This window comes from Pristiophorus japonicus, chromosome 22 (genome assembly GCF_044704955.1).
Source record: "Pristiophorus japonicus isolate sPriJap1 chromosome 22, sPriJap1.hap1, whole genome shotgun sequence".
In the NCBI taxonomy this organism is placed as follows: domain Eukaryota; kingdom Metazoa; phylum Chordata; class Chondrichthyes; family Pristiophoridae; genus Pristiophorus; species Pristiophorus japonicus.
Genome location: NC_091998.1, coordinates 18,233,167 through 18,260,472, shown reverse-complemented (window position 1 = coordinate 18,260,472; position 27,306 = coordinate 18,233,167). Strand labels below are relative to the sequence as shown.

Below are 27,306 nucleotides of genomic sequence, written 5' to 3'. Positions count from 1 at the left end.
ATTAAATGGCGGAGCAGGCTCGAGGGGCCGTATGGCCTACTCCTGATCCTATTTCTATGACACCCAGGTCCCTCTGAACACCAACATTTCCCAATCTCTCACCATTTAAAAATGATTTTACTTTTCTATTTTTCCTACCAAAGTGGATAACTTCACATTTCTCCACATTATATTCCATTTTCTTGTCCACTAACATAGCCTGTCTCTATCTTGGACAACTTTGGCCTTGGAGAACGGGGACCATTTTCCATATCTCGAGAGCCTCCGATCAGCAAGGGCAGACATCGATGAGGAGGTCCAACACCGCCTGGTCGCCTGAGGAAGAGGCTGTTTGAAGACCAGGACCTCAAATCTGGCACCAAGGTTGTGGTCTACAGGGCAGCAGTGATACCCGCCCTCCGATATGGCTCATTCTGGCCCGTCCCAATCTGTGCGAGAATACCACCGCAGGTCAGGGCTATAAATAGAGTTGGAGCGCTGGGCCCTGGAAGATCATGGGTGAAGGTGTGGCGAATGAGGGTACAGTCTCAGCAGAGCAGGTCTCCAGTCATGCTGGTTCAACCCTTGCCACTGGATAAAGGCCTAGCTCTGTCAAGCCCATGTGCAACGGTCACCACACCTTAAAAAAATCCATGCACAGGCATCTTCCACCCCCTCAACTGGAGTTCAGGACTGGAACATCGGGTCCTTCATTGAAACATCTGTGAACTCTTGTGGAAGCAAGTCATCCTCGTTCGAGGGATGATGATGTTTATATGGCTCAGAGACGTGAACCATATACAGCAGACATCTCAAAGCGCTGGAGAAGTACTACCAATGCTGCTTCCTCAAGATCCTGCAAATCCACTGGGAGGATAGACGCATCAGCGTCAGTGTTCTCGCTCAGGCCAACATCGAAGCACTGACCATGCTCGACCAGCTCTGTTGGGCGGGCCACATCGTCCGCATACCCAACACGAGACTCCCTAAGCAAGCGTTCTACTTGGAACTCCTACACGGCAAGTGAGCCCCAGGTGGGCAGAGGAAACGTTTCAAGGGCACCCTTAAAGCCTCCTTGATAAAGTGCAACATTGCCACCTGCACCTGGGAATCCCTGACCCAAGACCGCCCAAAATGGAGGAAAAGCATCCGGGAGGCGCTGAACACCTCGAGTCTCATCGCAGAGAGTATGTGGAAATCAAGCACAGACAGCGGAAGGAACGTGCAGCAAACCAGGCTCCTCACCCACCCTTTCCTTTAACCACTGTTTACTCCACCTGTGGCATTGGAATTTACAGCCACCTGAGAACTCATTTTTAGAGTGGAAGCAAGTCTTCCTCGATTCCAAGAGATGATGATCCCCTTGAAGCCTCTTTACATCCTCCTCACAACTTGCATTCCTAGCTTTGTATCATCAGCAAATTTGGATATATTACATTTGGTCCCCTCATCCAAATTATTGATAATGGAGTGTGACTAGCTGGGGCCCAAGCACCGATGATTATTTACAGTTGCAGTAGCAATACTGACAACAGGCAATTGCGTTTTTGTTTGGGCTACTTTAAGTTTGACGAACTGCATATTAGACAAACTTGAAATGTGTTTGAGCCACGTGGTTTACCGCTGGCGTTATTTTTTAACTTCAAAGCGGCCTGGATATTTGCTGATCTTTGGCGCAGCGAGGGAGATGGGGGTGAAGTCTCACACAAGCCTGAGCAACGTGGTCGGGTTTCCAATAAACCTGGTGCAGACGACACCAATGGGAGCGACAGAAAGATCACCAGCTCTCGGAACAACCCCGAGGCAAAGTAGGTTTCTTGCCAGACTCCGATTCGCTTTTTCATAAAATGCATTATATAAAGTGAAGGAAAAGCTGCTGCGGCTCGAAACTGACTCCCGAGACAACGTGTGATGCGCGCGTTTTAAGCATTTCTTATCCTTATTCCAAAGGTTTCGCCGATTTTAGCCCTTTGCTTTGTACAATCAGTGAATACAATCTTTAAAAACACGTTAGGGAGGGGGGTGGGTGGATTAAATTCGCGATCGATTAAATTCAGCAGCAGTTACCATTTCAATATGAACACACGAAACGTTAACGAGGTTATTTATTGTTTTGTGTGGGATGTGGGAAGAGTGGATTTTTTTTTTTTACCTGAGGGTCTGGTTTTGGAGTTTGAGTTTTTTCGCCGGCTGGGGTCCATCCGCTGCCATTGCTTTCCGATTCATTCCCTGCACGGGCAGGGGGCGGGGCGCTCGAGTCGAGAGGTTGCGCGCGCACCCGCGCGCATCCCAGACCAGGGAAGCGAAGGAGTCGAGGCGCGCGGCCCCGGGGGGAGGGGAAGAGGAGCTGGAGTCGTTGCGCGCGCCGCGGAGGAGCCAGCATTCCCGTGCGCGTCCCTTGGGGCAGCGAGGCGCTCGGGTCGGGTCGAGTCGAGTCGCGCGCGCGCGCGGGGGGGGGGGGCGGAGCCGGCGCCGTGACGTTTTAACCGCCGCTCACGACCGTTGAGAGGCAGCCTGTTCAAATCCATCCACGTCAAATAAACAACAACAACTTTTAGTTGGATAGCGCCTCGAACGCAGTAAAATGTCCCGAGGTGCTCCACAGTAGTGTTATAAGACGAAACAAATACACCGAGCCACATAAGAAAAAATGACGGCACATGACCAAAAGCTTGTTCAACGAGGTAGAAACATAGAAATTAGGTGCAGGAATAGGCCATTAGGCCCCTCCAGCCTGCACCACCATTCAATAAGATCATGGCTGATCATTCCCTCAGTACTCCTTTCCTGCTTTCTCTCCATACCCCTTGATCCCCTTCGCCATGTCTAACTCCCTCTTGAATATATCCAATGAACTGGCATCAACAACTCTGTGCGGTAGAGAATTCCACAGGTTAACAACTCTCTGAGTGAAGAAGTTTCTCCTCATCTCAGTTTTAAATAGCTTACCCCTTATCCTTAGACTGTGACCCCTGGTTCTGGACTTCCCCAACATCGGGATCATTCTTCCTGCATCTAACCTGTCCAATCCCATTGGAATTTTATATATGTTTCCATGAGATCCCCTCTCATCCTTCTAAACTCCAGTGAATACAGGCCCAGTCGATCCAGTCTCTCCTCATATGTCAGTCCTGCCATCCCAGGCATCAGTCTGGTGAACCTTCGCTGCACTCCCTCAATAGCAAGAACGTCCTTCCTCAGATGAGGAGACCAAAACGAACACAATATTCCAGGTGAGGTCTGTACAACTGCAGTAAGACCTCCCTGCTCCTATACTCAAATCCCCTAGTTATGAAGGCCAACATACCATTTGCCTTCTTCACCGCCTGCTGTACCTGCATACCAACTTTCAATGACTGATGTACCATGACACCCAGGTCTTGTTGCACCTAATCTGCCACCACTCAGATAATATTCTGCCTTCGTGTTTTTGCCACCAAAGTGGATAACCTCACATTTATCCACATTATACTGCATCTGCCGCGCATTTGCCCACGCACCTAACCTGTCCAAGTCATCCTGCAGCCGCTTAGCGTCCTTCTCACAGCTCACACCGCCACCCAGCTTAGTGTCATCTTCAAACTTGGAGATATTAAATTCAGTTCCTTCATCTAAATCATTAATGTACATTGTAAATAGCTGGGGTGCCAGCACTGAGCCCTGTGGCACCCCACTAGTCACTGCCTGCCATTCTGAAAAGGACCCATTTATCCCAACTCTGCTTCCTGTCTGCCAACCAGTTCTCTATCCACGTCAGGACATTACCCCTATCACCATGTGCTTTAATTTTGCACACCAATCTTGATACGTCCTTACTATACAGTACAAATGCACACGAGGCCCATGCTTGAGAGAAGGTCACTCTGTGACCAGTAACTTTTATTCCAGCACTGAAGTGATGAAGGTGGGTGGAGCTTCCCCTTTTATACCTGAAAGACCAGGTTAGGAGTGTCTCCCACAAGTTCACCACCTAACTCACAGTGTACAACTTAGGTCAGTTTATACATGGGTTCAATGACAGTTAAATACATGACATCACCTCCTCCCCCAAAGTCTTATTGGGATCACAGGTTGAGTCTCTCTGGTGGTTTACGTGCCTGAGTTGGGGCTCCGGTTGTTGGGCGCTAGCCTGAGTGTCTGCTGTTTGCGGTGCCTCAGGCCTGTCCGAACTGCCCACAGTGACTAGGCTCTCCTCCACTTGGTTCTGGTGTTCGGTCACCTGTGGAGGAGTGAACTCTAAATCGTGTTCTTCCTCTGCTTCTTCTATGAGGTTGCTGAACCTCCTTTTTGTTTGATCCATGTGTTTGCGGCAGATTTGTCCATTGGTAAGTTTAACTACCAGAATCCTATTCCTTTCTTTGGCAATCACAGTGCCTGCAAGCCATTTAGGCCCTGCAGCGTAGTTGAGAACAAAGACAGGGTCATTGACATCAATACATCGCGCCCTCGCATTCTCGTAGTTCACATGGATGCGTGACCATGGCTTGGCGGATCAGGGGCTAAAGGGGGCTTCCCTGGGTGCGTTGCTCAGCTGAGCACAAGTGTTGCACCTGCGAACACAAAGTTCCAGGTCTACATCTATCCCTGGCCACCAAACGTGTGACCTGGCAATTGCCTTCATCATGACAATGCCCGGGTGCTTATTGTAAAGTTCTCTGATAAACACCTCTCTGCCCATCTGGGACATGACTACTCGGTTTCCCCATAGTAGGCAATCGGCCTGAATCGAGAGTTCATCCTTGCGCCAATGAAACGGTTTAAATTTCTCAGGGCATGCCCCGTACATGGCTGCCCAGGACACATTTCTTAACTAAAGACAGTAGCGGGTCTTTATTTGTCCAGACTTTAATCTGACGGGCTGTCATAGGTGAGCCTTCACTTTCGAAAGCTTCAACAGCCATGACCATCTCAGCATCATGCTCAGTTGCCCCCCTCAGTGGTGGCTAGTGGGAGCCTGCTGAGTGCATCGGCGCAGTTTTCAGTGCCCGGTCTGTGTGTAGTCATAGGCGGCTAACGTAAGTTCCCACCTCTGTATCCGGGCCGATGTATTCGCATTTATGGCCTTGTTGTCGGCCAAAAGGAACGTTAGGGGTTTGTGATCTGTCTCCGGCTCAAATTTCCTGCCAAACAGGTACTGGTGCATTTTTTTTACTGCATATACACATGCTGGCGCTTCCTTTTCTATCATCCCGTCGCCCCTTTCTGCCTGGGACAGATTTCTGGAGGCATAAGCTACCAGCTGTAACTGACCATTGGCATTCACATGCTGCAACACACACCCGACCACATAGGACGATGCATCGCACGTCAACACAAGTTTCTTACACGGTCATATAGCGTTAACAGTTTGTTGGAGCATAACAAATGCATGCTCTATCAAAAGCCCTTTCCTGGCTGTCCCCCCCAGACCCAATCGCGACCTTTGCGTAGGAGCACATGTAGCGGCTTTAACAGCGTGCTCAATTTGGGAAGAAAGTTACCAAAATAGTTCAGGAGCCCCAGGAACGAACGCAGCTCCATCATGTTACAGGGTCTGGGTGCTCTCTGAATCGCTTCTGTTTTGGACGCAGTAGGTCTGATCCCGTCTGCTGCTACCCTCCTCCTCAGGAATTCTACCTCTGGAACTAAGAAGACGCACTTCGCCTTTTTCAGTCGCAGCCCTACCCGGTCCAGTCTGCGTAGCACCTCCTCCAGGTTGTGGAGGTGTTCTTCAGTCTCGTAACTCGTGATGAGGATGTCGTCTTGAAAAACCACCGTCCTTGGAATCGATTTGAGGAGGCTTTCCATATTTCGCTGAAAGATCGCGGCGGCAGAACGAATCCCGAATAGACATCTGTTATACTCAAACAACCCCTTGTGTGCCGTGATGGTGGTCAGCTTCTTCAACTCACTCGCCAGCTCCTGGGTCATGTAAGCTGAGGTCAGGTCCAATTTTGAAAAAAGTTTGCCACAAAGAGGTCCTCCGCTCTCGGTAGCGGGTACTGGTCTTGGAGTGACACCCGATTGATGGTGGCCTTGTAATCACCATATATCCTGACCGACCCATCTGCCTTGAGCACCGGCACAATCGGGCTCGCCCAGTCACTGAATTCGACTGGCGAGATGATGCCTTCCCTCAGCAGGCGGTCCAGTTCGCATTCTATCTTTTACCGCATCACGTACGGCACCGCTCTGGCCTTGTGGTGTACTGGCCTGGCGTCCGGGTTTATGTGGATCACTACCTTGGCCCCCATGGAAGTGCCGATGCTGGGTTGAAATAATAAGTCAAATTTGTCCAGGACCTGTGAGCATGATACTCGCTCCACAGAAGAAATTGCATTGACACCATTTCCAGTTCATGACAGCAAGCCAAATCCTCCCCAGTAATGTGGGACCGTACCCCAGGACAATCCAGAGTGGCAACCTGTTCTCCGAATCTTTGTGGGTCACGAGTACCGTGGCATTGCCTAGCACCGAATAATCTCCTTTGTATATGTCCGTAGCTGTGTGTCAATCGGCAATAATTTTGGCCTCCTAGCCTTGGACACCCACAACCTTTCGAACTGTTTGATACTCATCAGGGACTGGCTGGCCCCGGTGTCTCGCTCCATTAATACTGGGATGCCATTGAGGAGCACTTTCATCATTATCAGTGGCGTCCTGGTGTATGAACTGTAAATGTGCTCCACATGAACTCGCTGAACTTCAGCTTCCAGCGATTTCCCCCAGTATTCATTTGGCCTCGTAGGGCTTACATCGGGCCCGTCCTCCTCGTACATCAATCTGGCTGCAGGCTTCCTGCACATATGCGCCAAGTGACCGCTGACGTTGCAGTTTCTGCAGGTATATTTTCTGCTGGGTGTTTGCCTCCACACCTCCAGCATGAGCTGGAGGCCCCATTGTTGGAAACAAAAGGTCCATTACCAGTCGATCGTCTCTGACTGTCTCTGTGACTGTCCTTAAGTGCACCATTAACAGGTGTTGATGGCCCCATTACTGGCTGCATTGTCCATTGCGATGGCATGAATCGCCGTTCAGCTAGCCATTGTCTCTGTTGAATTCCCCCTTTGGGTTCGACTACATGCTGGGGCATGTCCGATTTCCCTTGTCTGCCTAGAGAACTGTATGCCGCGTTAACAATGTTGACTCCCTGGTCGTTTGCCACATTTGAGCCAAGATTTTTGTCATACATCATTCAGATCTCTTCCCCCCACTGAGATAAATATCTGGGCTATCAGAGCCATCGCTTCCAAGGTCAAGTCTTTGGTCTCAATCAGTTTCCTGAAAACCCCAGTGTGCCCGATGCCCTCAGTAAAAAAGTCTCGCAGCATCTCTGCTCTGCATGCATCTGGGAACTTACATAGGCTCGCCAGTCGCTGGAGGTCTGCCACGAAGTCTGGAACGCTTTTCCCTTCTCGCCGTCGGTGCGTGTAAAACCGGTGTCTCGCCATGTGCATGCTGCTCGCCGATTTAAGATGTTCCCCGATCAACTTACTGAGCTCTTCGAACGTCTTGTCTGCCGGCTTCTCTGGCGCTAGTAGGTCCTTCATCAGGGAGTACGTTCTGGATCCACAAACTGTCAGGAGATGAGCCCAGCATTTGTCGGCCGAATCCTGTCCCAACCATTCCTTAGTGACAAAACTTTGCTGTAGTCTCTCAATAAAGTCACCAACTTCATCACCAACACAGTACCTCTCTTCTGTGCTGCTAGTGGCCATGCTCGCGTGGTTTAAATCCCAGTTTCTCGTCGCCAATGATATATCCTTACTATACAGTATAAATGCACACGAGGCCCATACTTGAGAGAAGGTCACTCTGTAACCAGTTACCTTTATTACCAAGTCCTCAAGTGATGAAGGTGGGTGGAGCTTCCCCTTTTATACCTGAAAGTCCAGGCTAGGAGTGTCTCCCACAAGTACACCCCTTGTGGTCAATGTTCTCAAGGTGTACAACTTGGGTCAACTTATACATGGGTTACAATGATAGTTGAATACATGACACTCCTCACACTTGTTGTTCGAGGTGAGTGTGATGGAGACAGGGGAGAGGGGTTTGAGAAGACGGTTAGCAGTGGTATCCAGGGGTTATCTTTGCATTCCAGAATGATCCTGGAATATTCAGCAGTTTTGGCAGACAATAGTAGGTCCCGATAATACTTTATGTGGACCAGCCAGATCTGGCAGTGAATGGCTAAACCAGTTGTCCGACACTTCCGTTTAAGTCTGCGGCCCTTGGACTTGAGGGAGTGAAGCTGAGGGCCGTACCAGGGGAATGGCTAGGGTGAGAGAGAGTAATGATTTTAATAGGGAGTAGGACATCAAAGGTGGTGGTGAGGGTGTGGTTGAGCAGATCGGTGGCTGCAGAAATTTCATGGTGAAAGGAGGGCCAAAGGCTGTGGACAGGCTGGAGTTGATAAGTGCAGTTGTAAGAAAGTTGGAGAGAATATTTTCCAGGACAGATGAAGAAGGAAGTAGGATTGGGTAGGGGAAGGGGGGTGTGGGTAGAGTGCAATACAAGTAAATAGCCAGAGATGGCCTTAACTATAATTGACAAAGTAGGAATAGGGAAGCCACAGGAGATGGCAAGGTCAAGGGAGTGGCCGTGAATATAGGTTGAGGAATTCACATGTAGGGAGAGGTTAAGGGAGGACAGGAGGGTAGTAAACTCAGAAAAAATTAATAAAATCTTTAATTAAAGTAATTAATTAATTAAACTCAATAAAGATTAAACATTACTCTTTTTTTCTTATATTTTTACACAGTTTTGGTGCACCCACTGCAAATTATTACAGTCCCCCCCCCAAAAAAAAAGTGATTCAGGTGTCGGGTTACCAACTTTCCAAGATTATCCTGATTCCCTCAAGTCTTCAAGTATTAAAGACACGACTGACAGCAAGCCGAGAGCAAAATCAAGGAGCATTAAAAACCAAGCTTTATTTTCATTTTCTTCATAAAAAAATATTGGAGATAGACAGAAACAGGACAGCTGGTTGGATCATGCAATTAAACTAGTGAATCTTTGGAATTCTCTACCCCAAAGGGCTGTCGATGCTCAGTCGTTGAGTGTATTCAAGGCTGAGATTGATACATTTTTGGACTCTAGAGGAATCAAGGGATATGGGGATTGTGCGGAAAGTGGAGTTGAGGTCGAAGATCAGCAATGATCTTATTGAATGGCTGAGCAGGCTCGAGGGGCCGTATGGCTGACTCCGGCTCCTAATTCTTATGTTCTTCTGAAACCTCCAAAACACGTCCAGAGTTGGCAAGGCGGTGTTGAAGGTGTACATTCCAATATTCCATTCACAGTACATTTATGTAACTACAATAAATGCATAATATTCTTTTACTATTACCTTTTCCATTTATATTGCTTGCAGTCCAAAAGTAAAACATGTATACTGTTTCCAAGATATTACGTGCAAAATATAGTTTGGTGCTCCTAATCGAACTGGTCTCCGGTCGTCTTGGTTAATCCTTGCCACTGGACCAAGACCTAGCTCTGTCAAGCCTGTGTGGTGGCTGGTGTGCAACGGCCACCACACGTTAAAAAAATCCACGCACAGGCATCTTCCACCCTTCAATAGGCAGTTTGTGATCTGGAATATTACGTTCTTCATTGAAACACCTGTGAATTTTTTGATGTGGAAGCAAGTCATTTCTGGATTCGAGGGACTGCCTATGATGATGATGATGACGTCCAAAATAAAGAAAACTTATATCGTTTCGTTGGTCATGGGGAATTTCTGTTTATTTGCTGTGATCTACAAATATTTAATGATCTTTGGACCTGACACTGTTAACACTGTTTCTCTCTGCACAGATGCTGTCTGAACTGCTGACTATTTCCAACATTTTCTGTTTTTTTTGTAGATTTCCAGCATCCGCAGTATTTTTTGGTTTTGTAGAAATATTGAATTATAATTTTTGGTGTCTGTTTCTTTTAAGCAGGATATGGGGAGGAGAGGGAGGGAGCCGGCTTCCGGCGGGCCGTCATATTGCGGTGGGTGTTTCAGGATTGAGTCAATCGTTGCTAACAGTGCGACTTTATCGTCTCACCTTCAGGGGTGAAACAATTAGCCTGGCGTAAAAAAATGATCCACAGTCTGTTTCTGATTAACAACCCCGGCGATATATTTCTGGAGAAACACTGGAAGAGTGTGGTGAGCCGCTCGGTTTGTGACTATTTTTTCGAGGCCCAGGGGAAAGCTGGCGAGGCGGAGAATGTACCGCCGGTCATCCCCACGCCTCACCATTACCTCGTCAGCATCTACACCCACAACATTTTCTTCGTCGCCGTCATCCAATCCGAAGTGCCCCCGCTCTTTGTCATTGAGTTTCTCCATCGAGTGGCAGAAACTTTACAGGTTTGTGCATATTTAGAGGAAACAAAAACGCGTCTTTCAGAGTAACTCAAGCCAGCAAAATCGGTATCGTATGCATGGCATCCCATGTCAATTTATTAAAACATTCAATGAATTACATTTGAATAATGCCATGCGTATAAATATGAAATTTAGCAATACAGCATTTCATGTTGAACGCTCAAAATCGTCAATGTACAGATTGGTACTAATGCATTACTTAAATTTAAGTAATGCATTAGTACCAATCTGTACATATTTACAAAAGGATATACTTGCTTTGGAGGCAGTTCAGAGAAGGTTCACTCGGTTGATTCCTGGGATGAGGGGGTTGACTTATGACGAAAGGTTGAGTAGGTTGGGCCTCTGCTCATTGGAATTCAGAAGAATGAGAGATGATCTTATAGAAATGTATAAGATTATGACGGTGCTTGACAAGGTGGATGTAGAGAGGTCGTTTCCACTGGTGAGGGAGACTAGAACTAGAGGGCATGATCTTAGAATAAGGGGCCGCCCATTTAGAACAGTGATGAGGAGAAATTTCTTTTTGGAGGGTTGTGAGTCTGTAGAATTCGCTGCCTCAGAGAGCTGTGGAATCTGGGACATTAAATAATGGGATGGCTTGACCCATCCACCTCCACGGAGGTGTGTGGGGGACCTGACCCATCCACCTCCATGGCACGAACCTGGTATTGCAGTACTTCCAGGAACGGTGCAGTGGCTCTAGGCCTTTTGGCTAAGAGCATTGGCGCAGAGTGATCCTTGACTGGTGCAGGGTGACCTCTGGCGTTTGTGACTTGACAAAGAATTGGAAACGATTGGCTACGAAAAATTTCTAGAAAAAAAAAATTAAATAAATTTAAGACAGAGATAGTCAGTTTCTTAAACGATAAAGGGGTTGTGTGGAGAGAGTAGGGAAGTGGAGCTGAGTCTATGATCAGCTCAGCCATGATCTTATTGAATGGCGGAGCAGGCTCGAGGGGTCTTATGGCCGACTTCTGCTATTTCTTCTAATGTTCTTATAGTGGAACGAATTGTTCTTCAGCCAACTGAGCCAATGTCAGCACACCTGCCTCTGAATCATAAGGGGGTGGGTTCAAGTCCCACTTCAGGGTCTTGAGCACATAAATCTAGGTTGACACTCCAGTGAAGAACTGAGGGAGTGCCGCATCGTCGGAGGTGTCATTTTTCGGATGAGGCTTTAAACAGAAGCCCCGTCTGCTCTCTCAAGTGGACATAAAAGATTCCCTGGCATTATTTCGAAGAGCAGGATCCCTCAATCAACATAACAAAAACAGATTATCTTTTCATTATTACATTGCTGTTTGTGGGAGCTTGCTGTGCGCAAATTGGCTGCCGCGTTTCCCACATTACAACAGTGACTACACGCAAAGTACTTCATTGGCGGTAAAGCGCTTTGAGATGTTCGATGGTCATGAAAGCCGCTATGTAAATGCAAGTCTTTCTTTCTTTCAGGATTATTTTGGAGAATGCTCTGAGGCTACAATTAAGGACAATGTTGTGATCGTGTACGAGATCCTGGAAGAGATGTTGGATAACGGTTTCCCACTGGCTACTGAATCCAATATCTTAAAAGAACTCATTAAACCTCCTACAATTCTTCGTTCAGTTGTTAATACTATTACAGGTAAGAAGCAGTTCTTCTGCCTTGCAAATATTTTGATATCATTTCAAACAATCACTTTGCGCCAGTGGCCAAATTTGCATCCTCCAAAGGTGGCAAAGCAGTCACTGTTTAGCCCTTCAACCGCGCCACAAAAGCAACTCAACAGATGGGAAAGGATTAAATAATTAGTTCATTTCAGAGATTTTATGCTCTACAAAGTGAATCAAAAGTAAGTTGCGACTGTGTATACTTTGAGTTTGGTCAACTAAGTCATTCTAAAACCAACCGTTAATTTTCTGGTGGTTTAAGTCCATTTTAATCCCTTTGAAATTACAATATGATGAAAGAAAGACTTACATTTATATAGCGCCTTACATCACCACTGGATGTTTCAAAGCACTATGCAGACAATGAAGTACTTTTGAAGTGTTGTAATGTGGGAAACGTGGCAGCCAATTTGCGCACAGCAAGCTCCCACAAACAGCAATGTGATAATGACCAGATATTGGCGTGGAAATCCTGGCCTCCCCAGGTCCGTACTGAGTATCTACAGACCCAGGAAGGCATTGCAAAAGCCGCTTTTCAGCGCACAATGCGCACATGCTGAAAACCGGCTTTAACAGATCTCACGCATATCGGGTGCGAGATTGCGGGATTTACCTATATCTTGCCCAGAAAATGTCTTCAAAATTTTGTGCCTGATAAAAGCAGACATATAGCCTACTTTTACAGGCATAAGAGTTTAAAAACATTAAAATTTTATTTTATTATATATTTGTAACACATTTTTAAAAACCCTGCCCAGTGCATTCATTTATTTTTAACCATAATTTTAAAAACTTTTTACAAACTTAAAAAAAAATTTTCTCCAAGATATTAACTTTAATTTTAATTATGTGAGGTGTGTTTATTTTTTGTGTAAAGTGTGTTTGTTTTTTTCTCATTAATACCAATAAGAACTCGTAGATACGGAGTTCTCATTGCTATTAATGAAACTGCTGTGGAATACTGTACCCGATAGGCTGAGCAATCACACGTGACTGCACCTTCTGCGTTGGAACCGCGAGGAACGGAAGTGCGCTTTGCAGCGCAGGAAGAGAAAGCCTCCTCACCGAATCCCACGCTCCTCCGGGACCACCAGGCACTTTTGTAGAAATGTTTCAGATCGGAGGCAATTGCACGTGGGAAGCCTCCAATCGCAATTTCAGCCCCAATGTTTTTTGTGTTGATGAATGTGGGATAAATATTGGCCAGTGCACCGGGGATAACTCCCCAGCTCTACTTCAAAATAGTGGCATGTGCTCTTTTACATCCAATTGAGAGAACAGACGCGGCCTCAGTTTAACGTCACATCCGAAAGACGGCACCTCCGACAGTGCAGTGCTCCCTCAGCACTGAATTGGAATGTCAGCCTAGATTTTTTTGTGCTCAAGTCCCTGGAGTAGGACTTGAACCCTCAATCTTCTGACTCAGGCGAGAGTGTCACATATTAAGCCACAGCTGACACGAATGCAGTAGATAGTGTATATATGAACTTTCAAAAGGCATTTGATTAAAGTACCACATAACAGACTTATTCATGAAATAGAAGTGCATGGTATTAAAGGGACAGTGGTAACATGGGTATATAATTGGCTAAGGGATAGGAGGCAGAGAGTAGTGATGAATGAATGTTTTTCTGACTGGAGTGTATGTAGTGCCCCCCCCCGGGATCATAGAAACATAGAAAATAGGTGCAGGAGTAGGCCGTTCGGCCCTCCAGCCTGCACCACCATTCAATAAGATCATGGCTGATCATTCCCTCTGTACCCCTTTCCTGCTATCTCTCCATACCCCTTGATCCCTTTAGCCGTAAGGGCCATATCTAACACTCTCTTGAATATATCCCATGAACTGATATCAACAACTCTCTGCGGTAGGGAATTCCACAGATTAACAACTCTCAGTGAAGAAGTTTCTCCTCATCTCAGTCCTAAATGGCTTACCCATTATCCTTAGACTACGTCCCCTGGTTCTGGACTTCCAAATCATCAGGAACATTCTTCCTGCATCTCACCTGTCCAATCCCGTCAGAATTTTATAGATGTTTCTAAACTCCAGTGAATACAGGCCCAGTTGATCCGATTTCTCCTCATATGTCAGTTCTGCGATCCCGGAAATCAGTCTGGTGAACTTTCGCTGCACTCCCTCAATAGCAAGAACGTCCTTCCTCAGATTAGGAGACCAAAACTGAACATAATATTCCAGGTGAGGCCTCACCAAGGCTCTGTACAACTGCAGTAAGACCTCCCTGCTCCTAAACTCAAATCCCCTAGCTATGAAGGCCAACAGACCATTTGCCTTCTTCACCGCCTGCTGTACCTGCATGCCAACTTTCAATGATTGATGTACCATGACACCCAGGTCTCGTTGCACCTCCCCTTTTCCTAATCTGCCACCATTCAGATAATATTCTGCCTTCGTGTTTTTGCCACCTAAGTGGATAACCTCACATTTATCCACATTATACTGATCTGCCATCAGTATGAATACTAGTGTTTTTTATGTTATATTTAAATGATCTGGACTTGGGTTAGGGAGTACAATTTCAAAGTTCATGGCTGATACAAAACTTGGCATCATAATAAATAGTAAGCAGGATAGTAGCAGACTTCAGAACATAGACTGATGAAATGGGCAGACACATGGCAGATGCAAATTTAAGATGGATAAGTGCGAAGTGGTGCACTTTGGGAGGAACAACATGGAGAGGCAGTCATCATAGGCAGTCCCTTGGAATCGAGGAAGACGTGCTTCCACTACTAAAGTGAGTTCTTTGGTAGCTGAATAGTCCAACACGTGAGCCACAGACCCTGTCACAGGTGGGACAGACATTCGGGGGGGAGCGGGACTGGTTTACCGCATGCTCCTTCCGCTGCCTGTGCCTGACCTCTTCACGCTCGCGGCGTTGAGATTCGAAGAGCTCAACACCCTTCCCAATGCACTTTCTCCACCTAGAGCGGTCTTCGGCCAGGGTCTCCCAGGTGTCAGTAGTGATGCCGCACTTCACCAAGGAGGCTTTGAGGGTGTCCTTGTAACGTTTCCGCTGCCCACCTTTGGCTCGTTTGCCATGAAGCAGCTCTGCGTCGAGCAATTGCTTAGTTCTCATGCCAGACACGAGATTCTCGAAGTGGCCTGCCCAGCGAAGCTGATTGAGTGTGGTTAGCGCTTCAATGCTGGGGATGTTAGCCTGGGTGAGGACACTGATGTTGGTGCGTCTGTCGTCCCAGGGGATTTTCAGGATCTTGCAGAGACATCGTTGGTGATATATCTCCAGCAACTTGATATGTCTTCTGTACATTGTCCATGTCTCTGATCCCTACAGGAGAGCGGGTATTATTACAGCCCTGTAGACCATGAGCTTGGTGATAGATTTGAGCGCCTGGTCTTCGAACACTCTTTTCCTCAGGCGGCCAAAGGCTGCACTGGCGCACTGGAGGCAATGTTGAATCTCCGCATCAATGTCTGCCTTTGTTGACAAAAAGGCTCCCGAGGTATGGGAAGTGGTCCACGTTTGAGGGCCGCGCCGTGAATCTTGATGACTGGGGGAGGGCAGTGCGGTGCGGCAAGGACAGGCTGGTGGAGAACATTTGTCTTATGGATATTAAGCGTAAGGCCTATGCTTTCATATGCCTCGATGAATACATCGACCATATCCTGGAGTTCAGCCTCAGAATGTGTGCAGACGCAGGCGTCGTCCGCGTACTGTAGTTCAATGACAGAGGTTTGGGTGATCTTGGACCTGGCCTGGAGGCGGTGTAGGTTAAATAGCTCCCACTGATTCTGTAGTTTAGTTCCACTTCAGCGGCGAGCTTGTCGACAGTGAGGTGGAGCATGGCAGCGAGGAAGATTGAGTAGAGGGTTGGAGCGATGACGCAGCCCTGTTTAACCCCGGTCTGGATGTGAAATGGGTCTGTAATGGGTCCACTGGTAAGGATCACGGCCTGCATGTCGTCGTGGAGCAGGCGAAGGATGCTGACAAACCTTCGGAGGCATCCACAACGGAGGAGGACACTCAATAAACCGCACGGTCGACAGCGTCAAAGGCCTTTGTGAGATCGATGTGTGAGGGCTGCCGCTGCTCCTTGCATTTTTCCTGTAGTTGTCGTGCTGCAAAGATCATGTCCGTTGTTTCCCGTAGGAGCTCCTCGGACACAGGAAGAAGACGGTTGAGGAGAACTCTAGCGACAACCTTCCCAGTGGTTGATAGCAGGGAGATTCCCCTGTAGTTGCTGCTGTCGAATTTGTTCCCCTTTTTAAAAATGGACATGATCACTGCATCTGAGATTTCCTGGCGTGCTCTCCTCCCTCCAAATGAAAGTGATGATTTTGCTATGAAAATAGCAGTATTTTGAGGGGAGTGCAAGAGCAGAGGAACCTGGAATGCATATTCACAAATCTTTGAAAGTGGCAGGGCAAATAAGCTAAGAAAGCATATGGGATTCTTGTCTTTGTAAATAGGGGCATTGAATACAAGGACAAGGAAGTCGTGCTAAACCTTTACAAATCACTGGTTAGGTTTCAAGCGGGTTGGCAACCAGAGGTCACAGATTTAAAATAAGACAAAAACCTTTCGTACAGAGGGTTGTTAAAATTTGGAATGCACTTCCTGAAAGAGTGGTGGAAGCAGATTCCAGACAAACTTTCAAAAGGCAATTGGACGTGTACTTGACGAGGACTATTATGCAGGGATATGGAGAAAAGGCGAGAGAGTGGGATTATAATGGGCAGCTCTTTCACAGAGTCAGCACATGCACGACAGGCTGACTGCCTCTTTCTGTGCTATAAGATTCTAGATCTGCATTTACATGCCAACTTTGGCATTGTGCAATGCTAAGTTGGTGTGTAACAGCATCCTCAGTCTTCAAAACAGAACGTCAACAAATTGAACGTACAGACCATGAGACCACCCATCTGTCTATCCATCTATAATTAGCTATGTGAATGAGAATTTAAATTCAGTGCAATTTAAATTAGTTCTGCCTCCATAGTCGCACTGTTGCTGGCATTCTCTCTCTCTCTGATCATTGGTCCAAATGGATGAGAGAAAGAGAAAGAGGAAGGGGACTGCACTGTAATCATCCCTCCAGTGGTCTTTGTAATTGAGATCACTGAAGTAGTCAGAAGATGCATAAGCTGCTTAAATGTTTTTGCAACAATTTCCTTGTTCCTATTGCGTATTTTAACAAGAATTTGTAGGAACAGAAAAAATCTTAAGTTCAACACATCCATATCTTTTGATTAAGTTGGAAAACATTACGGAACTGCATATGAAATTCACCACTAAACAGTTTCTATTGTTCAGAAACCCATTGTGGAGAATGTCGAATTACCAATAGAAAATGTACAATATTAAAATACTCAAACTACCATAAAGATGGATATATAGGGCCCAAGTTTCCACAGGATAAAAAACGAGCGCCCCGCCGAGCTGGGTGCCCGTTTTTCGCGCCTAAAACGGCGCCAGAAAAAAAACACGCTATTCTCGAGCGCTTTGCAGCTCCTTGTCTGTTTGGCGCGGCGCCCAGGGGGGCGGAGCCTACACTTGCGCTGATTTTGTAAGTGGGAGGGGGCGGGTACTATTTAAATTAGTTTTTTTCCTGCCGGCAACGCTGCGCGTGCGCGTTGGAGCATTCGCGCACGCGCAGTGTGAAGGAAACATTGGCACTCGGCCATTTTTGTAGTTCTTTGTAGCCTTTTAATTTTTGAACATTTTTTAATAAAAGCACATTGCCATCAGCACTGAGGCTACCCTTCTCACTGTCTCCTTCCCCTCCCCACGGCAACAAACGGCAGTTTCCTCCCCCCTGGCGGCAACAAACCGCTGTCTCCTTCCCCTCCCTCCCCTCCACGGCAACAAACAGCGGTTTCCTCCCCCTCCCTCCCCTCCACGGCGGCAACAAACCGCTGTCTCCTTCCCCTCCCTCCCCTCCGCGGCAACAAACGGCGGTTTCCTTCCCTTCCCCTCCCTCCCCTCCGCGGCAACAAACGGCGGTTTCCTTCCCCACCCCCCCCCGCGGCAACAAACGATGGCTGAAGCACTTTCACACAGGTTGGAAGATGGTTTATTTAATCTTTTCTTGGCTTATAAATGTTTATTCAGGTTGGATTTATTTGCATAATATTTGTAGAAGTATAAATAAGGATTGATTGTAGAATGTAATGACTTCCCTTCCTCCCCCCCCCCGCCACCTCGTTCTGGACGCCTAATTTGTAACCTGCGCCTGATTTTTTAATGTGTAGAACAGGTTTTTTCAGTTCTACAAAAATCTTCACTTGCTCCATTCTACTTTAGTTTGGAGTACATTTTCACTGTGGAAACTTTGAAATCAGGCGTCAGTGGCCGGACACGTCCCCTTTTGAAGAAAAAATTCTGTTCCAAAGTAGAACTGTTCTATCTGACTAGAACTGCAGAAAAAAAAAATGTGGAGAATTGCGATTTCTAAGATAGTCCGTTCTCCACCAGTTGCTCCTAAAAATCAGGCGCAAATCATGTGGAAACTTGGGGCCACTGTTATACATTTTTAATTTTTTAAATTCTGTTAGGTAGCAGTAATGTCGGAGATCAACTTCCTACTGGGCAACTGTCTAATATCCCTTGGCGAAGAGCAGGAGTTAAGTATACAAATAATGAAGCTTATTTTGATGTTACGGAAGAAATCGATGCCATCATTGACAAATCAGGTAACAGTTTATTTTGTAACTTTTGTTTCCTCTGCAGCCAAACAGCCCCAAAAACTGTTAGCAAAACATTTCAGGATCAGTTAAAGCGGAAAAGCACTCCCTATCTGCACGTATGATCACTGGCTTCACCATGCTAAGCATTAATTCATTTTGTTTCTAATTAGTTTGCACAAATTAACATACATTTTTAAATGGCTTTAGTTTTGGTAGAGTTATTTTTTTTATGCCAGGATCAACTGTCTTTGCTGAAATCCAGGGGGTTATCGATGCTTGCATCAAGCTAACTGGAATGCCAGACCTCAGCCTTTCCTTTATGGTAAGTAACATTTTGCACAATTTGAACTAATCTTTTAATTAAAAAATGCATCCCTATAATAACTTGACAAAATACAGAACTTTTTAAAATGTATATTTCATCAACTGCCTGAATGCATTAAATGTTAATATGCCAATTACTCAACTGCCTTAAAATACACTTCAATTTTCATCAACGGCAGAATCCGCGGCTGCTAGATGACGTCAGCTTCCATCCATGTGTTCGTTTTAAAAGATGGGAATCTGAGCGAGTTCTGTCATTCATTCCTCCAGATGGAAATTTCCGTTTGATGTCTTACCATGTCAGCTCACAAAAGTAAAACTTTCTTTTCTAAACATAATAAAATAAGTGTTTGTTCCAGGACAATAAATGGGAAATAAATGTGACTTACAACAATGCATTGCTCAAAATAGGAAAGTGCCAGACAGAACTTGATATTGTTAAACAATTCCTGTTCATTCTTTTGACATTCTTACCATTGCCAACTAATGTTCAATATTAATAAATTACAAATGTGATAATGGCAGGCAGAGGTAGGAGTATAGAGAATTGGAATATTTTTATAACTCACACATGGCAGTTGTAAGTTTAGGTCAGTTCCATTCACCAGTAACAAAAAATGATCTTGCATCCTTACTCCTCGGACATTGTTCTAATTGGTTTGTGTGTTTTTTTAAAAACTCAGGCTTCTATGAACTGTTTGGGTGGGAGTAGCTTTTCAAGTTGCCCCACTATCATAAGTTCCTTGTAAGGATCAACAATACATTTTTTAAACCTCCATTTTCACAACTCCAACAACCTTGCATTTTATATGGGACCCGACAGCCTCGTAGCAAGAGCTACTGCGGGAACATTAGATGGGGTAATTGAAGGCTTGAGAAATTATGGGTTTTGAGAAGGTATTTGAAGTTGTAGAAATGTATTAATGTCACAGGGTCAGGCCATGCAGCTGAAATCTCAGTCCCTGTTGGTGGGACAGAGGAAGGGAGAATGCCCAGGAGGCCAGAGTCAAAACACTCAAAGGGTGTTGCAAGGAGAGAATGTCTGGAGGAGGTTGTGGCCCAAAATGATAGAGAATTTAAAGACAGGAGGAACAGGGAAATCTCAATGGATGTCATTTGTATGGACTTCTAGAAGGCAGTCGATAAGGTTCTGCACCAGAGACTGTTAGCTAAAATTGAAGCTCGTGGAATTGTAGGCAAATTATTGACCGAGTTAGGTGATAGAAGACAGAAGGTAGGGATAATGGGCATGTACTCAAATTGGAAGTGACTAATAGTGTCCCACAAAGATCTCAACTATTCACCATATTTATTAGTGACTTCGATCTATGGATCTCTTATTTTATCCAAGTTTGCCAATGACACAGATTTGTGGCAGGGTAAGTAGCATAGACAGGAGCATAAAATTAAAATCGATAATTTAAGCGAGTGGGCAAAATTGTGGCAGATAGATTTCAATGCAGACAAGTGTGAGGCCATCCATTTTGGACCAAAAAAGGATAGGGTCAAGTATTCTTTAAATGGTGAAAATCTCGCAACAGTGGAGGTCCAACAAGATTTAGGGGTCCATGTAGACAGATCAGCAATAATGTCGTCAGGTACAGAAAATAATCTTAAGGCTAATGAAATGTTGGCCTTTATAATTAGAGGGTTGGGATATAAAAGGGGGAGGGGGGGTGGAGGGTGAGTTTTGCTACAGCTATACAAAGCTCTGGTTAGACCATGTCTGGAGTACTGTTTACAGTCTGGGCACCACACCTCAGGTTATATTGGCCTTGGAAGGAATGAAGTGCAGATTCACCAGAATGTTACCAGGGCTCCAAGGATTAAATTAAGCAGAGATTACATAAACTAGGCTTATATTGACTGGACTATAGATGGTTATGGGGGTATTTGAGTTTTTTTGGATTTGGAAAGGGTAGAGAGAAATGTTTCACATTGGTGGGGGAGTCTAGGACAAGGCGACATAACCTTAAAATCAGATGCCGGCAGGCCTTTCAGTAGAGGTGGGGGGTCAGAAATTACTTCTTCACTCAAAAAGGTGGTAGAAGTGTGGAACTATCTCCCACAAAAAGCAGTGAAGCTTTGCAGCACAGGGAAGGAGCAGTTCCTTTAAAAATGTAAATTTTAAAACATGTACTTTTTGCCGTTTAATATTTGAAGACAATTGGATTGTTAATTTTGCCAATGGCTTAAATGTATATGAATGAGCATGAATTTATTTTTGTGGTGTACTTGACTTTCCGCTCGGTAAGTTTATGATTTTAGCTGTGCTGTCAGGGGATAGAACAATGAGAAGGTCACTGTAATCACTATTGAGTTCCTCCTCAGTGGTCAGCTTGATAATGGAGGAGATCTTAAAGCAAGGTTTCTATTTGTCCTCACAACTGAGAATGATGCCCAAGGAAATCTGACCAAGGAATAAATTAATTAGGGATTGGTTGGAGTTATGCTTTAATCAGTCACACACACACACACACACACACACACCGCATTTAATTTGTTTTAGGTTATGCAAGATACCTGGATAAGCTTAACATCCATATTCATCAAGATTTGTATTTGCAGCTTGGTGGCAGGTCACTGTAATCACTATTGAGTTCCTCCTCAGTGGTCAGCTTGATAATGGAGGAGATCTTAAAGCAAGGTTTCTATTTGTCCTCACAACTGAGAATGATGCCCAAGGAAATCTGACCAAGGAATAAATTAATTAGGGATTGGTTGGAGTTATGCTTTAACCAGTCACACACACACACACACACACACACACACACCGCATTTAATTTGTTTTAGGTTATGCAAGATACCTGGATAAGCTTAACATCCATATTCATCAAGATTTGTATTTGCAGCTTGGTGGCAATACCAGTTTATGTAAAACACAACATCAGCTTCAGAGAAAATGGATCTTCAGGGCGATTTGATATAACAATTGGGCCAAAACAGACCATGGGAACAACAGTGGACAGCGTTCTAGTGATTATTCATATGCCTAAAGGGGTGCTCAATATGACCCTTACTGCAGCACAGGGCAATTATACATTTGATCCAGTCGCCAAGGTAAGTCTCAGCACTTCATTCATGCAATTACATACTTTTGTCTTGCAAAAAAATGTAACATTACTGTTAAAACATTAATCATCATCATCGGCAGTCCCTCAAAATCGAAGAAGACTTGCTTCCACTCAGGTGAGTGTACAGTCCAATATGGGATGTACAGTCTCTCACAGGTGTGACAGACAGTCGTTGAAGAAAAGGGTGGGTGAGAAGACAGGTTTGCAGCACGCTCCGTCCACTGCCTGCGCTTGATTTCTGCATGCTCTTGGCGATGAAACTTGGTGCTCAGCGCCCTCCCGGATGCTCTTCCTCCACTTAGGATGGTCTTTGGCCAGGGACTCCCAGATGTCGATGGGGATGTTACATTTTATCAACGAGGCTGAGGGTGTCCTTGAAACGTTTCCTCTGCCCACCCTGGGCTCGCCTGCCGTGTAGTAGTTTTGAGTAGAGCGCTTGCTTTGGGAGTCTTGTGTCAGGCACGCGAACAATGTGGCCCGCCCAATGGAGCTGGTCGAGTGTGGTCAGTGCTTCGATGCTGGCCTGAGAACACAGATGTTGGTGTGTCTGTCCTCCCAGGGGATTTGCAGGATCTTGACAACACTGGTGGTATTTCTCCAGCAATTTGAGGTGTCTACTGACAGGAGGTGTCTACTGTATACTGCAGCCCTGTAAACATGAGCTTGGTGCCAGATTTGAGGGCCTAATCTTCAAAAACACTCTTCCTCAGGCAACCGAAGGCTGCGCTGGTGCACTGGAGGTGGTGTTGAACTTCGTCGTCGATGTCTGCCCTTGCTGATAATAGGCTCCCAAGGTATGGAAAGTGGTCCACGTTTTCCAGGGCCGCGCCGTGGATTAGGTTGCTGGAGGACCTTTTGCCTTACAGATGTTTAGTGTAAGGCCTGCTTTCGTACGCCTCTGAAGATGTTGACTATGACTTGGAGTTCAGTCTCTGAATGAGCGCAGACGCAAGCGTCGTCCACATACTGTAGCGCGATGAGAGAGGATGGGACGGTCTTGGATCTGGCCTGGAGACGACGAAGGTCGAACAGGTTCCCATTGGTTCTGTAGTTTCGTTCCACTCCAGCAGGGAGCTTTTTGAGTGTGAGGTGGAGCATTGCAGCGAGGAAGATTGAGAAGGGGGTTGGCGCGATGATGCAGCCCTGCTTGACCCCGGTCTGGACATGGATTGGGTCTGTGGTGGATCCATTGGTCAGGATCGTTGTGGAGCAGGCGGAGGATGGCAACAACTTTTGGGGGCAGCCGAAACAGAGGATGACGTTCCATTGTCCCTCGCGGTTCATAGTATCGAAGGCCTTTGTAAAGGTCAAAGGCGGCCATGGACAAGGGTTGGTGTTGTTCCCTGTACTTCTCTTGCAGTTGTCGTGCCGTAAAAATCATGTCCGTTGTGCCCCGTAGTGGACAGAATCTGCACTGACTGACTCCGGGAGGAGCTCCTCGGCCACAGGAAGACGACGGTTGAAGAGGATTCTAGTGATGACCTTCCCAGTGGCCGATAATGGAGATTTCCTCTGTAGTTGCCGCAGTCGGACTTGTCCCCTTTTTTTTTTAAAGAGATGGTCACGGTTACTGCATCTCAGATCTCCCGGCAGGCTCTCCTCCTTCCAGATGAGATGAGGTCATGCATTTGTGCTAATAGTGCCTCTCTGCCATACTTTAGTGTCTCAGCGGGGATTCCATCTGCACCCATTGCCTTCTTGTTCTTGAACTGACAGATGGCCTTTTCTACCTCGTGCAGGGCTGGGGTTTTGTCAAGATGGTGGCGGGTAGCATGCTGTGGGATGGAATCGAGGGCAATCGAGTCAAAGGCAGAGTCTTGGTTAAGATGATTTTCGAAGTGCTCCTTCCAATGGGTCCTGACTGCCTCGGTGTCCTTGATGAGGGTCTCCCCATTCTTGGCCAGCAGTGGGGTGGGGCCTTGGGTGAACTTGACTGCGGTGAAGAATCCTCGCATATCATGGCTGTCAGCCAGCTGCTGAATCTCCTGTGCTTTCTCCACCCACCATCTGTTCTTTAAATCGCAGGTTTTTTGTTGAACCTTGGCCTTAAGCCGTCTATAAAGCTGCTTTGCCGAGTTGGATTCTGAACCTAAACAAATAGATTTCTAGTGTAAACCTGTTTAAAACAAAAGGTGTTCCCCTCAAGCTGACCTTTATTTCAGTAATGAAGAGGGAATTGAGCGATTTTGTGATTAGATGTAATCCTGTGGCTCTCTCTTTCAGGTGTTAATTTGGGACATTGGGAAAATTACCTTGCCAAAATTGCCAACTCTTAAGGGATTAGTTAGCCTACAATCCGGGGCACCGAAACCAGAAGAGAATCCAACACTAAATGTTCAGTTTCGGATCCAACAACTTGCTATATCAGGTGAGCAGAATGGGATTTGCATGTAAAAAGAAACAGACCCATAATTATGGAAAAAATAGTTACAAAAACAGCAAAATAAATTTGCATGTGTAGCACTGTTGACTTGTACATGAAGATTTTTTGCTTCTGGCACATGTCTATGTAGCACAAAGCATGCTGATTGGTGGTTTAAATTCAAACTTTACAAATAAGCAATAAGCAACCAAAAAAACTTCAGAATTCCCAACACGTCCGTTGGGAGGGCGGAGGGAATAATCAGTCCCAGGAGCAACCATGTTGTTACATACCCTGCTATTTACCCTTAAGAATAACATTTATAGAATAAAAACAATTTCCAACTTCTATTACCTTGTTTTCCCTTCTATGTCAAGGGCTTTGGAGTTGCTTTCTGTTCCATTTCTGGAGTTTGGATCTCTGTGTATATGCAACACAAGACCGGTAGGGTAGCACATTGGATTAGAATCTGATTTGAAGGGGGGGAAACGGAGAATAAGAGCCAAGGACAGTTTCAGTGGGCAATGGGGGTTCTGTTCTGAGGATCGATGATTTAGGGCTCAAGAGAATGGCACCGAAATTGCAGAGATACGACAATAGGCATAGTAAATAATTGAGGAGCAAAAGAAGCTGCAAGGAAATATTGGTAAGATGGTGGAATGTTTTTTTTTAAAGTGGCATTGGTTGATAAAAATAGTAATTACACTTTTAATAGGAGAAAGCTAAGTGACATGGAAGAGCAGAAGAATGACAACATTAATACAGCACCTCTAGGGATAATGGTCATTTAAGAAACCAAATCCAATGCTGGGTTTATGGCAGGCGGTACAGAATACAAAAATTGAGGTAATGGTGAATCTATAAAGAACCTTACTAAGGCCAGAGTTGAAGTACATACGATCAGAAGGATGTTGAGGTAATAGAGGGCACAGTTCAGATTCATTAGGATGTCGACAAGGAAGTACAAATATGAAGAAAAACTTCAAAAATTAGAGTTCTGTTTAGAAGACAGGAGATTAATGAGCAATTTGATGGAAGTGTTTAAAGTTATAAAGGATTGGGATAGATTTAAGTTCAGTTTCTTTATGCCAAGATCAGACTCTGGGAGCAAGAGTGCTGAGCGAATGTAAAGTAGCACATTTTCATCTCGCCTTATTTTAGCGCTTACGTAGTTGTACAAGTAAAGTTGGTACCGAATAATTCTCATTCTGTCAACACAAGCTTCTCGGCTCTTTTGAATCAACAACACACTATTGTGGAATTTAATTAACTTAACCAGCTTATACTTAATATTGGCAAATGTGCCCATCTCTGATTGCTTTCTTCCTTTTCCAAGACTTCATTGCACATTGGACTGGCACCAGTCAAGGCCCTGGAAATGCCTCTGATCTGAACACGTGGGTTCAATGATGATATTCTGCACACGTTTGGGTTCTAATGTTTACAAAATAAAACATTAGCATTTGTGCCGACAAAAATCGGTTAATGATCTTGAATTACCGTAGTCTGCGGTTATGTATCTTGTCGCAAGCAGTTCAGAATGGCAAAAATTGGAACCATTACCTGTCCGCTTAGTCAGCAGAAATTGACGGATTTAATTAAAAAAGTTAAGAAATATTTTTGCTAAGTAGTGGGAATTTTAAATAGAATTCATTTGCTTCCCTCCTAGGGTTGAAAGTGAATCGACTAGACATGTATGGAGAAAGATACAAACCATTTAAAGGTGTGAAATACGTCACCAAAGCAGGAAAATTTCAAGTCAGGACATGAGAGAGAAAATAAAGTGTAAAACTTAAAACTGCATAAGTCCTGAAATCAGATATTCAGCCAAGCAGAATATGAATTATTTTTCAAAATTTAACTATTTTTGTCTCAAACTATTCCAGGATTCTCTTAATGCTTTAAGTAAATTCGTAAAAAGTAAAGGGAAAACATGAGGGGAAATATTTCAGTGGAATGAACTGCCTTAATCACAATGTTTGAACAGGAGTAAAAAAACAAATTAGCTTTAAGGTATTTAATTGAAATTGTTTTCTAAAACAGGCATTATTCTTTCACAAATTCTATTTCTTAATAATAGAACTTGCACACTTAGATATTCTAGTTTTTATAAAAATACAGCAGTATACAAGCTGTTCTACCTTGATGCTATAAAAGCCCAACTGTAATGTGGCACAGTACAAATGATAAACTAGCATTGCCAAGTTGTGCCAGGAAGATCCATTTAAGTACACATAACTGCTTCAAATGATTTTCATACACACTGCATCAGATACAAAGTAAATTACTTTCATATGCACAGCATCAGATACTTATGAATTATTCAGAATAGAGCTCATTAGTGTGCTAACCAAATCCTGCCTGCAATTTTCAACATGGTTCAATATAAATCATTGGAATTGCTAAATACACCATCCACTTCTGGAACGTGGATGTTTTTTTTATCTGACAATTCCGAAGTGAAGAAAATACCAATGCTATTGTTACAAGTAGGCTACTTTTAGACTTAAATAAGTATCCAGTAGCTTATAAATCGACTTAGTACATATAATTTTTTGGTCGCACTTTGTACTTTTGAATGTATGGTTTGATTGTCAATAAAAATTAGTTACATTGCAATTTAGTTGTTCCTACCTTTCGTACTGGCTATGGGGAAAATGCAAGTTGCAGATTTTAAATTAGATAATATCATTGTGCACCTTAGTTTGGCATATCTTAAATAGAGCTGGAACAGATACTGCGTGATGAATCATACACATCACTCAAGGTAAAAAGGACAGTGAGGATTCAGCACTAGATTGGAGAATCTACACCCTACATCAAGAATGATCAAGGTAACAGAACAGCAGTCCTAATAGCTAGTAGTCAGGTTTCCTAATCTACC

At 45.0% G+C, this 27,306-nt stretch overlaps 3 protein-coding genes across 9 annotated transcripts in view; 2 read left to right on the top strand and 1 right to left on the bottom strand.

The window, feature by feature from the left end:
* LOC139234878 (adenosine kinase-like) overlaps window positions 1-2,240 on the bottom strand; it is a 274,129-nt gene extending 271,889 nt beyond the window's left edge. For 4 of the 5 annotated variants that reach the window (XM_070865696.1, XM_070865692.1, XM_070865693.1 and 1 more), the window contains exon 1: window positions 2,132-2,239. Coding sequence is in view for 4 of the 5 variants with exons in the window: in XM_070865692.1 (XP_070721793.1) it covers window positions 2,132-2,205 (74 nt within the window). In the remaining variant the exon portion in view is untranslated. Of the gene's footprint in view, window positions 1-2,131 lie in introns of all 5 variants that reach the window. The other variant, XM_070865697.1, reaches the window with a different exon arrangement.
* The window catches only part of LOC139234881 (erlin-1-like), an 843,171-nt gene that overhangs the window by 435,294 nt on the left and 380,571 nt on the right, over window positions 1-27,306 (top strand). The window lies entirely within an intron of this gene.
* Window positions 9,934-27,024, top strand: LOC139234876 (AP-1 complex subunit mu). Of its 3 annotated transcripts, none has more exons than XM_070865690.1 (8): window positions 9,934-10,321; window positions 11,795-11,966; window positions 18,531-18,668; window positions 18,899-18,984; window positions 19,166-19,299; window positions 21,839-22,046; window positions 24,284-24,428; window positions 25,759-26,078. In XM_070865690.1, exons 1-8 carry the CDS (start codon window positions 10,049-10,051, stop codon window positions 25,830-25,832), a joined length of 1,230 nt encoding a protein of 409 aa, XP_070721791.1. In that variant the 5' UTR covers window positions 9,934-10,048; the 3' UTR covers window positions 25,833-26,078. The 3 variants fall into 3 exon arrangements, with proteins under 3 accessions (XP_070721791.1, XP_070721792.1, XP_070721790.1); XM_070865689.1 differs by lacking the exon at window positions 25,759-26,078 and adding an exon at window positions 26,092-27,022 and having other exon boundaries at window positions 9,936-10,321; XM_070865691.1 differs by lacking the exons at window positions 11,795-11,966; window positions 25,759-26,078 and adding an exon at window positions 26,092-27,024 and having other exon boundaries at window positions 18,925-18,984.

Coding starts and splice junctions, on each gene's coding strand:
- LOC139234876 (XM_070865689.1), top strand. CDS start 10,049: ATGATCCACAGTCTGTTTCTGATTAACAACCCCGGCGATATATTTCTG. Junction 18,985..19,165: donor ACCTCAGCCTTTCCTTTATG/GTAAGTAACATT, acceptor CATCAACGGCAG/AATCCGCGGCTGCTAGATGA. Junction 24,429..26,091: donor CCAACAACTTGCTATATCAG/GTGAGCAGAATG, acceptor CTTCCCTCCTAG/GGTTGAAAGTGAATCGACTA.